Source organism: Scleropages formosus, chromosome 13, assembly GCF_900964775.1.
Source record: "Scleropages formosus chromosome 13, fSclFor1.1, whole genome shotgun sequence".
Classification (NCBI taxonomy): Eukaryota; Metazoa; Chordata; class Actinopteri; order Osteoglossiformes; family Osteoglossidae; genus Scleropages; species Scleropages formosus.
Window position 1 is genome coordinate 16,807,781 of NC_041818.1, and position 17,612 is coordinate 16,825,392.

Here is a 17,612-nt window from a genome sequence, read left to right on the forward strand (position 1 = left end):
AGAGCCTATCCTGGCAGCACTGGGCACAAGTCAGAAGGGGGAACACCCTGGACAGGATGCCGGTCCATCGCAAGGTAACCACACAAACACACACACGATCACTCACCCTCTCACGCACTAAGGGCAATTTAGAGTCACCAATCCGCCTTGACTATATGCTATTCGTCTGTAGGAGGAAACCAGAGCACCTGGAGGAAACCCACACAGACACAGGGAGAACATGCAAGCTCAACACAGACTGAGCAGGGATTGAACCAAGGTTCTCCCCCACCACCCAGGTGGCCTTTGTGCTACCCAACTATCTGTACGTAAAATATAGAAGTAACGCAGAGTTTCAAATCGTACTAAGACAAACAGCGTATTTGCCGAAATCTGCCGAGCACACGAGAGATGTAATTAATGCCACACACCATGCGCGTGCAGAGCAGGGTCAAAGCAAGAAGAAGCCCCAAAACTGAACGACCTTAGTCACAGGGACGGTGGAGCTAAAAAGGAAAACTCATCAGCTTTTACATGAAAGTACGACTGTCTAGCAAGATACTGTAAATCTCCTCACAATTAGAGTGGCAAATAATTAGATCACGGTAGCCCTCATTAAAAGTTGAACGAAACAGCACAGCTTTGATCTGGCTCTTGGCCATAATCTACTTATTAATTTATGAGGGCAGATGAGAGGGCAGAGCTGTACCAAGGTCATTAGCACATTTGCTGTGGTAACTGATAAGATCGGTTTCATTGCAGGGGTCCATCAGGGATCAGTGCAGCACCAGAGCACAGTGTACAGTTAAGATTGCTCTTTAAGGTCTAATGCTTCAACAAGGTGCGACATCGATTCCTGTGCATGAACCCTATGCAGCCGTGCTTTCCTTCACATCTGTCTCTCGTCTCGCGAAGCCCGTGAACCAGCCACATGCCGGAGCCCCGCAACTAAACCAAATGCGGTTTTCCCGGTGACCGAAAATCCCTTGAAGCAGCACTGCTAAATTTATATGCGTATGGTTTTTTTAATTGTGCGGACTCCTGCTTTAAAAAAACAATTTAAGTCCTCATCCACCCTTAACGAACCAACCGAAAGAAGAAGTATGGAGTCTAAATTTATGTACTTTCCCATATTCCCCCCCAAGCTCTTCCTTGGGAAATACTGTCGCGCTGTAATAAGACATTATTTTCCATTGGAATGTGAGTGGCCCTCGCAGAGTCACTGTGTGCGTTATTCCATCCATCCATCCATCATCAGTCACCATTTGTCCAGCGCAGGGTTGATTGTGGTCAAGAGACTATCCTGGATGCATAGAATAAGGGCAACCAGTCCATCAAAAAGCAGTGACATAAACTCATCCATTAAAAATATTAAAAAAAAACACTAAGGGCAATTTATAGTGACCAATCCAACTGAAGCCCATCTTTGGAGCGAGAGAAGAAACCCACATGAAGACAGGGAGAACATGCAAAATCCCTACAGACCAAACTGGATTTGAACACCCCCCCCCCCCCAATCTACAGCCTAGGAGCTGTAAGGTACCAGCACTAGCTGCTATGCCAGCCATGCTTTATTCCAGAATCTTCTAATAAGCCCAAGAAATGGTGCAGCAGGTCAGTAGTATGGTGGAACAGATCCCAGACCATATTTTAGCCAACATGTGAATCGCAGAACAGTATTGTTTTGTAGAAGGATGCAGACAATAGAAGGCAGAGCATACAGACAAGCAGCTGGCTTCATGTCTATCTTTAAGTTGCAGCTTGTTAATTTCCCATTCATTTAGTTGCCGTGGCACCCAGACACTTTGTACTGTTAGTGGCAGATAACCTCCTTTCTCCCCTTATACAGATGTTTTGGAAAGCATCTTTGAGGAGCTGCACTTATTCAGTACTGTGGAAATTTCTGGAAACGCCGGAAAAATGCCACAGCAGGAATAAATCTTTACGGGGCAAAGCAAGCGAGGGATTATTCTTCCCCCTCACAGTATGTCGGCGAATACAGCAAAGATACAGACACGCAAAATTCTTCTGAACGTCTCAATTATGAATGATTTGTGACGCAAAGGATTGAAAGTAAGGTTGGGGAAACATTTTGCAAAGTGACATTTCTACTGACAGAAAGATGTCAGATCTTTGTAGTTATTTCTTTTCAGTGTACGCGAGCTTTAAACAGGAAAGAAGTGGTAGTTAAACGCAGCCATCACTGAATGGGGCGTTTTGCTTGTAATAGAACATTTATTTGATCATTTACAAGTATAAAAAGTACCCCATTTGTAGTCTTTAATGATTTGTTTAATATCAGCCATGGGAATATCTGAGACTCAAACAGTTTCCATGGTATTCGTGTGATGCAGCTCCACCAGCGTGACCTTAGCCGCACTGCAACGGTAACCTGACGTTAATCTCCATGCGCAGTCTTCCCTCAAAGATGCCCCACTCGTACCGCAAGGAGCCAGTGTACTTCTTTTTTCATAATTAAATTCTTTCCAGTACAAAATATGATAAACATCACAATTAGATATCCAAATAAGAGAATCAGTTGAGACCATTTCAATTTCTTTGCAAGAAAATTAAAAGCGATGTTCTCCATTTGAACTGTGCTATGTTTCCTAAAAGGCCAGATTTTACTCCTGAGGGTTATAGTGAGTTTTATTTATCCTGACAGTGGCAAAAGAGATACATACATATTACGGACAGCAATCATCTATTATGCACTGTACTGTTTCATGGAGAAGAAAGAATACAGTAAACACACAATTAAATAAAAAGTTTTTATTTCTGTAAAAATAGGAAAATTATCAGGCTTATCTGGTTCCTTTTGTATATTAAGGTGGCTTGTTCGATATCCTGATACGCTTTATAGTTTAAATTTTACTTACGTCTTTATTTTTGGCATTTGTACCAATGAATCATTTAAAATTGGATAAAAACTAAAAATGTTCTCCATATTCCTTTGCCTGGTAAACCGGCAGAAATTTTTGTAATCATTTCTCTGTGATACTGTTATGATTCACCAAGAAATACATTCATAATAAGGGATTGCTGTTAATATCTAGCACAAAGTACTCATTAGAAAATACCAAAGATATGCAGATATTTTGTAGAAAACTTCTCTTAAAGCTTTTCTCCAGCCTCTTTCATTTTTTAACGTCTGAGCTGTCACACCCCTCCGCCACACATGTGAGAAACCCGGTGTCATCAAATCCAGGTGCAGAAATGCTTAGGATAATTATTGCATGGCACTATTTAAAATGAAAATAAGTGATGCTTCTGAAGATTTTCTCTTCGGGGAACAGCCACTGTACCCAATGTGGTTATTTTCAGGAACAGGGACGGCCAAATTTCTGCTCCAGGATTGTTTCCATTATGTGTACGCTCTGGAATATGAAAAAGGAAACTGATGTTAATATAGAAAAAAAAACACAAACCACAACTCCAAATGCTCTGGCTTCATGTCATCTAGGGATCTGAGCTCTCTCAGTCAAAGTACCCAATTTATGGCTGCCTTTGTCCTCTTTTCCCCAACTACCTCACCTGCCATATGGTCATTGCCCACATTGTCCACCATATGTGGCTCGAGAAAGACACAGAACAGCAAGCTGAAAGGTCTCTGACACAAATGCTCAGGGAGACCAGGCTGCACAAAATAAATAAAATCGAGACATACACAATAAAAACAACAGCAAGAAAAAAACTAAAGCAAAAACACACAAAACAAAAACAATTAAATTCTGACCTTATCCAAGTAAAATGTGTCCTGCCTTCAGCATTATTTATACGGCCCCTGAATTGTAACCTCATCAATTATTGTTCCAGTTTACTCTTTTCATTTGGTATCCTGTTAATATCTGTATTTCTTGTATAAATCTCTTTGCATTCTGTACTTCTCCACTAGTGACTTGGGAAACTATGATTTTAATGTCTCTACAAAGAGGAGTTAGGTCAGCAGAGACCTCATTGCATATCTGCTGGAGGTGCATATGTAGGCATCTTAATGAATGGTTTCTTCAAAATCTGTGCATTACTACTTTTTTCATATACAACACACACTTTAACATGTACTTTCAAGTTTCTGTCGTCTTTCCAATTTCACAATGAATTTTCAGCACAACCTTTTCTAAATAATACATTATAATGTATACATGTGCTTCACTTTTGAACACACATTAAAAATGACCCCACAGTTAAACCCACATCTATCATGTCACAGTATGAAAGTACACAGTGCAGTATGACAGTACAGTATGATGCAGTAAACAGTGCGCTATAGACAGAAACCATCCCAACCGTAGACTTGGAATTTTGAAAAAATATCTAAGAAAAGCGTAAATAAAACAGCAAGACACAAGCGAGTTCTGTCTGATTGAACCTTCTGCATTGCTGGTAAGAGCCGGCTCTTTACCATTTGCACAAGGGCCAGAGGAACCTCCGCTCTTGCTTTTGATGAGCACTCATTTGGAATAGGGGCTTGATCATCAATACCCGACTCTTCATAAAACGCAAGCTCTTACAATCTTTAATGGTTTGCACTGGTTTCATAAATTCCACAACTCAAGTGCGTCATCCACCTGCACTTGCATATTACTACACAGTCAATGGCTCAACCATTATAATGTGAGCATTATACAAATTTAGTTCACCGGTGTATTAACAAACCATTAAATGGCACAACCCTGTCAGCAGAATTTGAGAAAAGCTATTACACCATTTCATAATGTCATACAGAAGCAAAAGAAGCCACACACCATTCAAGCACAACGTATACCATCTTTCAGATTGTGGGGTTTGATCTCGTTTCAAAGGGAGAACTTCAGACTTGCTTGCCATTTCATCTGCCACAAACAGATTTCAGAGATTTTCAGATTTCTGCTTCTTGCAAAATGACCAGTGTGGTTGCTGGAGGACAAATCTGTTGTGGCTTAAATAGATCATGTAAACATCTGAAAGCATATAGAGTATGACTATGAAAGTGTAAAACATTGAACCGAAAACTAATACATTCAGCTTTTTTTCCCACATCACCGCCATTTCCAACACAAACTGTATACATGCCGTGACTAGAATACCTTGATAAACCTTCAGACGTGAGCTGCGATCTCAGACTTCTGTACGGAGACCCAGAGGTGCACGACTGCCCCACTCATTTCAGCACAATCTGCTGAAGGAGGCATATGCTAATTTGTACACATTATTGGCCAAGACAGAAAGCGCACACATCTTCTATGGGGATGATAGTGGGTTTCCATAAAGGAAGTGTTTCTGAAAGAAAAAATAGAAAAGTGTTCTCAATCGCATTCCATGGAAAGCCACTGTAAATACTTGTTTTTCCTTCAGCTACTACTTATTACTTAGAATATTAGCACAATAACCTGAGTGCCAGAACAATCCCATTTTACATCACTGAATATATTGTGGAATATTTTTAGAGATGCAAAAAAATGGCTGGAGCACTGCTATGGACTGGCGTGCCATCCAGGGTGTGCTCCTTCTAGCCTAGCGCCAAGTGATTCCAGGACAGGCTCCGGACCACCACAACCCTGACAAGGACAAGTAGGTAACAAAAGTGACTGAGTGTGTAAATAAGGGCTTAATTAAGGTAAGTGGTCGGTTGGAATAAAGACAAGCATACAAATGAGGTTTTGCTGTTTGCTGTTGACTGAATTAATCACACAGTTCAAACCATCAACTTTTTTCATTCATGTTCGGTTTTTGCACTAAGAAAAATGTCGCAGTGTATTTACACAATTACCCACTAAAACTTAAAAATGGAATAAATTAATATTAAATATCATTTACATGAATCTTTATTTCTTAATTTTTAACAGGCTGTGCAAGTATGTAATAATAATTAGTCAGCGAAAGCAATGACCACTTAAGTATTTTAAGAGTAATAAGTAAAAAACATCTTTGCATGTCTTTCACTTTCACAGATATTACATTACTACTAGAGATATTTCATACACATAACAGCACACATTTTGTTTACTAATAAGTGAAAATAAGTGATGCTTATTCTGTCACATCAAACTAAATTCAATCAATAACACAATAACAAAACAGTGTGACAACTGAGAGCTCTTTTCTGTTTTCATCTTCTAATATAATTCAAAAGGCATTTTTTGCAAGCAGTTGAGGGAGTGGTGAGCTCCGCAATTTGTTCAGCAAATAATGGTTAGTTAAGTACTGGTTTCATAGAGGGCCGAGACACGCTGTGCGCTGCTGCGCTGCCAAGGGAAGCTTTGCAGATGTTTAGCTGAAGACCACCTACTGCCACAGCGGAAAACACTTGATCTTAAAATGAGATGTGGAGCTTTCAGGGAAACATGATAAAGTTCATCTGCACTGACATTCTAATCCATTAAAAGGCTGCATTGATTTCTTCCGGGAGCTTTTGCACCGTGGAGAAAGGTAATGCTTCCCTATAAAACTTTAAAAGTGTTCATGAAGCTTTAGACTATCACAAATGATCATCATTGAGCTGGGCTTTGAGTCTTACAAACTTACTCAGAAGTTTGAATACTTATTTCTTCAATTTGATTATTGTGACCTCAAGACAATGGCATTCGGAGGTTAATGGAAAAATATATATTCTTCTGTATCTTTATTATAGCTCATACAGTTCTTCAAGCCCTTTTAAAGCAGAGGGTTTCCGGTTTTATTTCAAACATTATTTAATCAATCAATAATTTTGCAACATGTATTATAGACATAGACATAGATGGACAAAAGAATGATCCTGCCGTCTTACTAAATTGATTCAGTCATGCTTCCTGATACCCAAAAAGACACCACAAAAAAATCCATTCTACATATGTGCTCATGAGAAATAGCCATCTATAGTTTAGCGCTGGCCTTAATACGATGAAAGTGGGGCATATCACATCAGAAAAGATTATGCTTTTTACAGAAAACACAAATTACATTTGCTTGATGCAGTTCATCTATTAACAGAATTACCATTAATTCCAGTATATTCCCACAAACCAAAGATTTACAAAGAGAAGGCTTGAACAAACAGGTTAAACATATCTAAATTAGCAGGGCAGATGTTTACTACTGCCTTCATAAATAATAATTATATTTTGTAAAATGACGATAAGAACAACTAAATCACTGGTCTCATTTGATTCTACAGGTTTTTAATCTTTAAAGTATTGAGCTGATAAATAATGAATCTACTAATACTTTGAATGAAAAGTAAGAAAGTAAACTGAAAAACAGAGACAAACATATCTGCTTCCATGCAACAAGAATTTAGGAAGCAACATATTCCAGCGCAGAGACAGTCTAATAGTGTAACTCCAGGGATATTCAAAAGGTTTCCATTAGCACTTTAGTATACAGTATAAGTACTGTACATTATTTTAATTCGTGTGATTATTGCAAAAAATATGCTATACAGAACATAATATGAAGTAACACAGTAATACTATAATACTACACTGTGCAGTTTAATATTAGAACTATCATTATTCTGAAAGTCACCTCTATACTATAAAAATTGAGGAAAAGGGAAAAAAAAAAAAAAAAGAGTAGATGTGTGTTGGGTTACCAGTTACATGTAGTCCTTGGACATGCAGGATGCTAATAATGTTTATCTGCTGAGGGTCGCTCGTCTCCTTAGAGCACTCAGCCCTCACCCAGCCGGGCTGCTCTGACAGTGGGGGCCATGTTCCGCTCCCCTCCCACTTAAGTGCGGCAAATATGTCAACACAAGGCTTAATAGCCCTTTAATGGTACCAGTTGTGATTGCCCTGTATGGAGCTAATGATGCTGTAATTAAACACTCTTTAAAAGAATGCACATTAAACCTGATCCGTGTCAATAATGAATATTCAAATTGCTTTAAAAAGTTTATTTAGAAACATTAAAACTGCTACTTTTATTATGCAAATGCTACTTACCTCGCTTTATTCAGATTATGATTTATAATTGCTTCATTGCCCCACGGTATTATCAATGTTAAATTGTACAAGAAATATATTTTTAACATGCAGTTTATGTATTTTAAGTAACAATATGGACAGAGGGACATTACAAAAGATGCATCAACACAGCACTGCAGAAATGGGGTACTGTGAGAATCATACAGGCAGCTGAATGTGCACTATCCACAATGAGGGTTCGCCTGGTCACTGGCGATTACTCAGCACCACATCCATGCTGGGCCACTGCTGTGACACAGGGAGAGCGGCTCGCTCCAGGCATCAGCAGTGACAAATGGGAGGGCAAGGCAGAGAGCAGGCAGTCAATGTCCCACCTCTCGCCGCGTGACAAAGGGGGAAATTAAAGGCAGCCCTTCAGGACGGAGATGTTCGCCTTCCTATTTCTGAGTTCATCTCCTCCGGCGGTTTGCCATGCAATGCTCTCATGTGACATGGGAGAATCTTCTGCACCAGTAATAACAGTAAGTATATTTCAGCTTTAATCCTCGTACATTATACTTTGGCGTTAAAAGTGGGTCACCCTTAGAACATCATAGTAACGGACTTCCTCCCTTTTAATTCAGTTGACCTTTGGCAGCTCCACACAATCCTGGCATCTTTGAAAGGATTCATTAAAGACAGTGATGAACACACAAAACTCCCTTTCGACCATTTCACCATTTCATTCTCACATGTTTATTTATTCATTTTGCTGACGCTCTTCTCTAAAAAAAAAAAAAAAAAAAAAAAACATACAATATTAGGCTTAGATAATGAGCTTTTTGCAATAAGCTACCCATCTACAGAGCCGGGAAATTCGTTACACTATTCAGTGTCAATACCTTGCTTTAGGGAATTAGAGCAGAATTCAAACCCAAGTCCTTCGATCAAAAATCTGCAGCTCTATTATTACCTGTTATTGGCGTTTTTGGTTTGGCTGTGGTTGTAGTTCCGTTATATCACCTCAGTACCCAGAGGCACTTTGAAACCAGCGATGAGCAGCAGGGGAGGGCCTTACCTTCTTCACTCCTCTGCTGAAAAACGACTGGGCAAAGACTTCAAAGAGCCTGTTGAGCCGCCCCACCCCGGTGACAGTGACGCTTCCTTTCTGAAAGAACTCGGTCCTGCAACACAAAAAGGATGCAAAAGCACAGCTCACAATGCAGCATCCAAAAGCCCAGGACAAACAGAAGTATCTAAACCCCCAGACACCACTGCCACATGCAAGCTTTGTTTTCCATCACACCACTGTTCTGAGTTAACTCACATAAAAGAAAAAAATGGGCGAACATATCACATATATTGAGTTAATAACCACCTCGGACTGTGACAAATGCTTAAATAAAAACATAAAGGTCGCCGGAGCGTTATATCTCACAGTGTTTGTGTGACAAGCTGTAATATTTCTGAAGTTCTGGAGACTCATGGCCTCTTCATCCTCCAGCCGTGGCCCGAAGGGGGCCGTTGCACTGTTCTCAGAGGGATGTGTAAACAAGCGATGAGAACAGATAGGTGCTCGTCCCCTTGCCTTCCAACCACCTCGCTGGAGGCTGTGCTGCCAGAACTCCTCGCTACGCTGTGTTAACGTATTGGCTTTTGGAGTCGTAAACTCCTCGGCGATGACGGCTCACACAAATCCAGAGAGGATGTTGGAGGAAGGAGCGAAACACAAGCGGAGATGACACTGCACCCCATGAGCACCGCAAATAGATGGTGCTCAGCCTTTATCGCAGCTGCACGCCGCGCTGGGCAGGACGCACGGTACACTGGATGGGACATTAGCCTTCACTCATCATTTTCATTCTTTACTTAGCAGATCTTTTGTCCAAGACCCCTTATAATGTTACCTCCGCACAAAGAAAGTGTGTGGCAAAGTGTGTGCGTACATCCACATCAAACGAAACGTGAACCAGGAATTTCAAAGTGTACTCTCCTCACTGGCTCCTTGTTTTCTGAGTGGCAGCAGAGCTTGACTTAAAGAGCCTCATTAACAAAAATGCCCTACATCCACTTTCCTCCCCTATCTAGCAAATGTGCTAAACTTGCTAAGTATGTTTCTAAGACAGGTATTGGGGCCATACAATATAGCTCCTGCAGGAGAAACATCACTTTTAGTGCTGTCATAACGTGGCATGCAACAGAACGTTTTAGTGCAACCAACCCCCGATTAAAGGGCCGCCCACTCTGGATAGCAGCGCCTTACTTTCCCCACAAGGGGACTATAAGCCTTTTAAGTGGGACCACTGGCTTTATGGAGCTTATTCCAGGGATGTGCTTGTCGGATACCCATTAGCGACAAAGAGCCTTTAAAGTTCAGAGCTACTTGGCTTGGTAAAGCTCGACTCATTAACACATTTTTTCCCCACGCAAACAACATACTTCACAAATGACATCTAAAATCATTCACTTGTCCTTGCTGACACTGACACTGACACACACACACACACAATGGGCCTGGGGATTGCCAGGAAATTAGCCCTGACTCTTACACTGCTTCTTCCACTTTGCTCCTTAGAGTTTGCGACTTGACGGCTGACTGAGTTAAAACATCTGCCTCTCCGCTTCTTTCTGTGACGGACAGCACGTGACCAGTTACAGAGTGGATGACATGATGACTGGGGCACGAGAGAACACAGATCAATGCGCCAATCAATATCTGAACTCATAAAAATGGTTTCAACAATGAAGTAAACCCAGTGAGAAGCATTCAATACTAATGATACCAGAGTGGATGTCTGCACCTAATATATTTAAAATCCTTCCGAGGGGAATACACACAGACGTCTGTGTAACTGTATACAAAATGTGACAAATTTGCTTAAAAAAAGGGTGGCACAGTAAGTAGTACTGCTGTCTCACAGCGCCTGGGTGGTGTGAGAGGACTTGGGTTTGATCCCCGCTCAGTCTGTGTGGAGTTTGCATGTTCTCCCTGTGTCTGCGTGGGTTTCCTCCCACAGTGCAAAGACATGCTGTTCAGGTTCCCCCATAGTGTGTGTGTTCCGCTGATGTATGGATGAGTGACCCAGCGTAAGTAGTGTATCTAGCAGTGTAAGTCACTGCGGTGAATAAGGTGTGTGGGCTGGTAACACCACATAGAGTTCATTGGAAGCTGCTTTTGAGAAAAGCATCTGCTAAATAAATAAACGTAAAAAAAAGCTGACCAGGAAAAGCTATAATGGAAAGTGAGTTGTTGTCCAAATAGATAAGCTGTGAAATATTGCTTATTCTGTAGACCGTACTCTAAACGCATACTGTATTTGACTACGAAATGCAAACTTAAAAAAAGAGACGTGAAACGTAAAAAAAAAAGTAGCATAACACAGTAACTTTCCTGAATGAAAATGACTTACATAGTGCCATCTGCTGGCCACAAATGTTGTCTTGCCTTCTCAAATTCTAGGGTTATAGAATCAGTGTCATCACACCACTGTTTCCAGTCTGCCCCCCTCCCCATTCCCAGTTATTCAACCGGAAATGCTGGTGCAGGACAGCATTTGAGACTTGGATCTGTCGGTGGTAACACACAATCAGTGTGACACAAACGCCATACCCCAGATGGAATCTTCTGAAACTGGAAAACTGACACAAGAAACTTACTACCTATTGCAAATTACCAGTTCAGTTAATATGTTATTTAGTCAAAAGGAAATGCTAACGGCTTTGAGCATAACATATGCACTAAGTGGTCCAGAGGTGAAAGAGGCTGGAACAAAAAGAAAAGGGCATACAAGGACTTAAATAGTGAAGCAAAGCTATGACAATTAACTTAATTACAGGTTTCTGGAATTGCAGATGTATTTGACTGTTCAAGTTTAACACACACCGACAAAGCACACTCTCGGCAGCAACTAATGCTGCAGTTTTCTAGAGTGGACCCTTTACTTCCAATGCCTTCCACAAGCCTGACCCTATAGTGTCGCATTCCTCATGCGGTCCTTTGTTATTCATCACCCTTGACGTTTGCATGAAACTCTTAAAGATGCCCGACACATCTCTGCAGAAAATGCCAACCCTCTTTAGTGTAAAAATGATCAGAACCAGCAAGACATGCTAAAATAACTTCATTAGGAGTAATGAATTTTAACCCTCCTGGAGGAGTAAAAGGAAGCTCGGCTGCCACGCATGAATGATCAGAGAAAGACACGTACAGCATCGCAAACAGCAGCATGCTATGTTTGCCTTGATGGTGATGCAAGTGTGGAAAAGGGCATAAGACAAGCAAATTACCATAAATGCTGCAATGTAAACATAATGCAATTGTCATGTAGGACACGTACCAGTTGGGGTTTGCTGAGCTTTCTTTGAAAACGGATACCTCCTGTAGGGTTGCGTACTGGGTCCAGGTAAGGCAGCGGCTCTTGATGTTCATGGTTCTTTTCTTCAAGTCTAACCAGGATTCCTCCTCCAGATACACATTGTCCACGTTCATGAGGTGCACCTGGATGGAAGCAACACACCCGTGATAACGGAGATCGGGGGTGGGGGATCTGAAATGTCAGGCTTTTGGTGGGTACCATGCGTCACATAAAAATGTATCTCTGTAACAGCAGGTGTGTGACTGCTTCGAACTAAAGGCAGCCTGGAACTGAGTGACATTTTCAAAGTTAGTACTCATGGCGAGTTGGAAATTTTGTTCTGTACGCCTTAATGTAAACATTTTTACATCATGTTAGGCTCTAAGTCTTAAAAGTATTCCATAAAGATCAAACAATAAGGAGGACAGACAGAGTTTTCCATAAAGTGTGCCACACCATGGCCCTACAGAGTGAATACTTATCTGTACGGGGCTGACACTTGGATATGTGTACTTGGTTTCTCACACATTAACGGACAGAAGGATACGTACCTTTCGTAGGATGCCAGGTAGTACATTGTTGCAGGTTGCTATCCTCTTCCTATAAACAATCCCAGATATGTGATCTAAAAAGCAAAAACAGAAAAAGGAGAAAGCTAGGACAATATCAAAAGCACACTGAAGAAGTGATACATTTCTTTGCTGAATAACTGTACATCATAGGAGCTAAGTTTCAGCCAAAGGATGAGCATCACCAAGGGTTTTCTTTCTTGGGAAAGATGATAATGTGTGAGAAAATAAGAGTTTCAGCTTTCTTAAAGTGTTCAAAACATCTTTACATCTACTACTCCATGTAATACATACACTTTCTTAGACTAATTACATTAATATCCTACAAATGACATCAAGTGCAACATGGCTATATAGAGCATAAAGCATCTGTATAGAGTACAGTGGCTCCTCATCTTACGAGCACAGTTGGGACTGGAAGTTTATTATTCAGTTTATAAATTCAAAGTCACAATCAACAAATGCTTAGTAATATAGACCCCCTCAATTTATTTACATATTATTATATATAGCTACTGCAAAACTCCTGGACATGGCTATAATAAAAAAAAATACTTTTTATAAGACTTTTCACTATATTATTAAGTTTAAGATACTCCAAAATTAAAACTGATTTGAAATACCTGAGCTTCCATTTAATTCCAACCATTATCGATTCATCACTTCTTATAAATTACAAACAGTCAGGAACACCATGCAGGAGCTGTAAACTGTGAAAGTGTGATGAATGAAGTCAGTCCCACACTCATATTCTGTTTAGGTGCACAAAAGTAATACCTATAAGCCGTATGTAAAACTATAGCATGCGTTTGCTCCAAACACACACACACAGACACACACACACTCATTCACTCACTCACTTTCATTAAACAGTTCTCCCGGTCAGAGTCGTGGCAGCCCAGAGCCTATCCCGGAATCACTGAACACCAGGATAGAAGGGGTATGCCCTGGACCGAACACCAGTCCATCCACAACAAACTAATTTTTCATAAAGAATAAGCAATGAAAATACTATTAAAAACAAGAAAATTGAAAAATATCTTCAAAAATCTGTAACTGGACTGTTCATAACACGAGGAGCCAGTGTAGTCATAAGACAAAAATAGACCCTAAGCTTGAAATACAACAATGGCAATACCTTTCTTTTCCTCCACTGTTTCAATACCTCTGACGTGTTCCTCAAGAGGTGTTGGATACTGCAATGCAAACACAAAGGCACATTTGTAGAGAAAAGATAAATAAATCACAGGAAGATGTATTTCGGGGTTTTAACAGATACGTATTCCTAGAATCCCCCATGGACTGCTTGCTGACTTGCAAGAGATAAAAGTTTAATGCTCGTTTAAAAAATTTAAATGGATCTCTTAAACTTTCTGTGTATAGCCAAAATCAATAAATAATTCATTCCAGGGGGTTTAAGAAATGCAATTTTAGCTGTGGAGGGTCCTATAAATAGTCTTCCAATTTAAAACAATTAAAAGGGACAGTTTTGCATCTAGTTGCTAGAGTAACAGATAAAAAGAATGGAGAAGACTGAGAGAGCTGGTTTTTGGTATATCTTAATACCAAAGACGTATGGTTGGTTCATACTTTCATTTTCAGTTGGGGGTCATTAATGTTGTCTGATTCTATCTGATTTACATTAAGCAACGAAGCAGAAATGAAAAAATCTTTAACTACTTTTCATAGCTCCATTCATCCACATTTAAATCTGTGAACGCTAGAGCAGGCTTACGCTGCTCCTTTGACCCCGAGTTGACGTTATGAAGCCGCCGTACCGACCGTCGTCGTACTTTTTCATTTTTTATAATTGCCTTTACGAACGCCTCTGCACATAATACAGCCAGCATCTGCTTGCTTCCTATTAATTATCGTCTTTTTCTTTGTCGGTTGCAAATCTGTGTAAACAGCCCCATTTCAGAGGCCTTGCGATCACCTCACGTTATTAGATAATTGTGACATTTCTCTTTATGAGTGTCTCTTGGAGCCCTTGAGAAAGAAATGTGAAAACTGGCAGCAATTCTGACATCTTCCTTACTTGACCCGAAGACTGAAAAACCCTCAAGTTCAACTCCAGAAGCAATTAGTCTCTCATTACAATTTCAGTCAAACTCTCGAGGACAAACAGTTACTGCTTTTTCATCTCCTGAAACTAACATAACACACACACTCTATCCATTTCCTTCACACAGTATGACTTGTGTCACTGGAAATCAGCTTGGATTTTTTATGTCTTTATATAGAACAGATGCAATGTTGTTGCTGCAGGCTAATTTCCAAATATTGATTCTAAGAAACATGTAATGAAAGAATCATCTTAAACACAAAGGCATTTGATTTTATTCTAGATTTAAGGATTATACCAAGATGCCATAATCCTCATTCATGTTTTATCTGTGTGCTTCTCACAGTTCTTGAGCGTCCTCAAGTGGCTCAGGGCTGCCTTCTGCATGGAAAATTTTTTTTTAGAAAAAAATTGCTAAAGAATGGACAAAAGTATGTATTCTGCTGTGAGCTCGTGTTCTGTGACATCTTCTTTGCTCAAGCTATACTGAAACATTAAACACACACACCCACACACACACTGGCTGAAGCCGCTCACCACTGCGCCCCCCGAAACGTTAAAACTACTCTAAAATTACTGGAAATATACAAATTGCCTCCACAAAGTCCAATTTGCTGTCAAGTGCTGACTGATTCAACCCATAAACATGTGCTACATTCACCTTCTCGTTACTGATGTGGAACACCGAGGAACTTCAGGTGTGAACAGCGTGGAAGGGAGTTGAAACACACACACACACACACACACACACACACACCTTCTGAACCATTTGTCCCATACAGGGTCGTGGGGAGCCAGAGCCTAACCCGGCATAAAGGCAGAGGGGACACACCCAGGACAGGATGCCAGTCTGTCGCAAGGCACCCCAAGCAGGCCTTGAACCCCAGATCCGCTGGAAAGCAGGACCCGGTCCAGGAGTTGAAACACACACACACACACACATTTTCAGAACCGCTTGTCCCACAGAGGGTTGCAGGGAACCAGAGCCTACCCAGTAACACAGGGCATAAGGCCAGAGGGAGAGGGGACACACCCAGGACGGGACGCCAGTCCGTCACAAGGCACCCCAAGCAGGACTCGAACCCCAGACCCACTGGAGAGTAGGACTGTGGTCCAACCCAGTGCGCCACCGCACCCCGGAGTTGAAACAATGCGGTGCCAAACTTTTATTTGTTTCCGTGCTTTTACTGACATCTACCGGCTGGCCGCATAAACACACGTTCTGTTTTCGTACACGTCTAAAAGAAATAACGCATTAGAATAAACAAAGTTGAAAATGTTTGTATTTCTGAAAACTGTAACTCAGCCGGCTTTTCACCTACTAATTATTTCGCACTGGTCCGGACTGACGACGTCTTCCATTGTTTCTTATGGGGTAAGAGGCTCCGCTCCCCTGCTATAAAGCGGCCGAACCCTCCGGATCATACTGGCCTCGCAGCTCGGGACTCTCCGCACGCAGGTCTCTCTGAGGTGCCCCCTAGCGGCAGAGCCCCCGCACGACCCGAGCGGGCGGACACCACCAGGGCTACGGGTAGCGCAGCTTGCACGCCGAGGGGGGGGGGGGGCGGGGTTCGGCGTTCGATCGGGCCGCGTAAATCCGTGCTGACGCGCGCGCGTGGACAAAACGGCTCGAGGATCCCGACAACGTTCACCCGCGCGTGCTCGACGTGCACGCGGACAAGCGCTGAGTTCATACTTTGTCAGCAGTGTCGACTTCGACCAGTCCCAGCCCAGTGTGAACACTTAATCTCATAAAGCGATCAGTTAAAAAAAAAGAAAAAATGTAACGAGCAACGTTTGTGCAATCGCAGTACAGCGCGTTGTACTAGTCTAAACCTACCAGCCCGAATTTTATTCACACCGCGTTAAAAAAAAAATACATTTGGAGTTAATATAGAGATTCTAATCCTATGACCGTGTTCATGATGATGGCACTTGACTAGTAGCCGATCATAACTGCTAGATGACTGAAAGTAGAACTTAAAGAGCAATATACCAGGCTGCAGGCAGTTCTTTTACAGTTTGTATTTAAAAAGGCTACAAAATGCAAACCCCATAAAAATAACATACATACCATTAAAAATTCGATCTATATTTTACGTGGACTGGAACACAGCTAAAAACAAGCCTCGGAATATTATTTTAACACAAAGGAAAGCACGTTATTTATCCTTATATATATGTATATCGTCGATTATACATGTTAAATTCTGTCCTGCTTTCTACTTTTAATTGTGCTTTCATGTAAAAATAATCAATCGCCAACAACAGTAAGTCTTAAGGAACCGTACAGTGCAAGATGAAAACCCAGGAGTCCTGCCACGGTACAGTACCTTGTTTAGATGCATGTCTACCACGCGGTCAAACGGATACTTGTATATCTTCCTTATTTCTATCGTGATAACCATCCTGACATGCTGACAGTAAGTAAAATGTGCACGCAGTAAGAGTGTTTGAGAGTAAGAAAGAAAGAAAGAAAAAAAAAACAACAACTCCAGCAACTTTCTCCTACAAGTGGCCACAGTGGGACCCTCTTGGGTTTTTCGTTCTCCAGTAATCTCGCGTAATCTCGTATAACCTCGCGTAATCTCACTGTGGCGGAAGCGAACGTGCGCGCGTGGGTGGTGGTCGAGGCCCTTCCACAGAAAATGGGCTAAATAGACCGGCGTGCGAACTTTGAAAATCCGAAGAACAATATGTACAATATAAGAAACACATTCCTGAAAAACTGTTTCGAGAAAAATACATCAAACATACGTGTTTTTTAACTCAAGGAAAT

The 17,612-nt window shown here is 41.2% G+C and overlaps 1 protein-coding gene across 1 annotated transcript; it reads right to left on the reverse strand.

Annotated features, from left to right (window-relative positions):
• Window positions 1-2,784: 2,784 nt before the first annotated feature.
• LOC108936761 (PRELI domain-containing protein 2-like) lies at window positions 2,785-17,373 on the reverse strand. The gene is made up of 6 exons (XM_018756325.1): window positions 17,167-17,373; window positions 13,907-13,964; window positions 12,751-12,824; window positions 12,182-12,342; window positions 8,923-9,028; window positions 2,785-3,356 (listed from the first exon to the last, which is right to left on the reverse strand). Exons 1-6 carry the CDS (start codon window positions 17,239-17,241, stop codon window positions 3,300-3,302), a joined length of 531 nt encoding a protein of 176 aa, XP_018611841.1. The 5' UTR covers window positions 17,242-17,373; the 3' UTR covers window positions 2,785-3,299.
• Between the last annotated feature and the right edge of the window lie 239 nt (window positions 17,374-17,612).

Coding starts and splice junctions, on each gene's coding strand:
- LOC108936761 (XM_018756325.1), bottom strand. CDS start 17,241: ATGGTTATCACGATAGAAATAAGGAAGATATACAAGTATCCGTTTGAC. Junction 12,825..13,906: donor AACAGTGGAGGAAAAGAAAG/GTATTGCCATTG, acceptor TTTGCTTTTTAG/ATCACATATCTGGGATTGTT. Junction 9,029..12,181: donor AGCTCAGCAAACCCCAACTG/GTACGTGTCCTA, acceptor TTTGTGTTGCAG/GACCGAGTTCTTTCAGAAAG.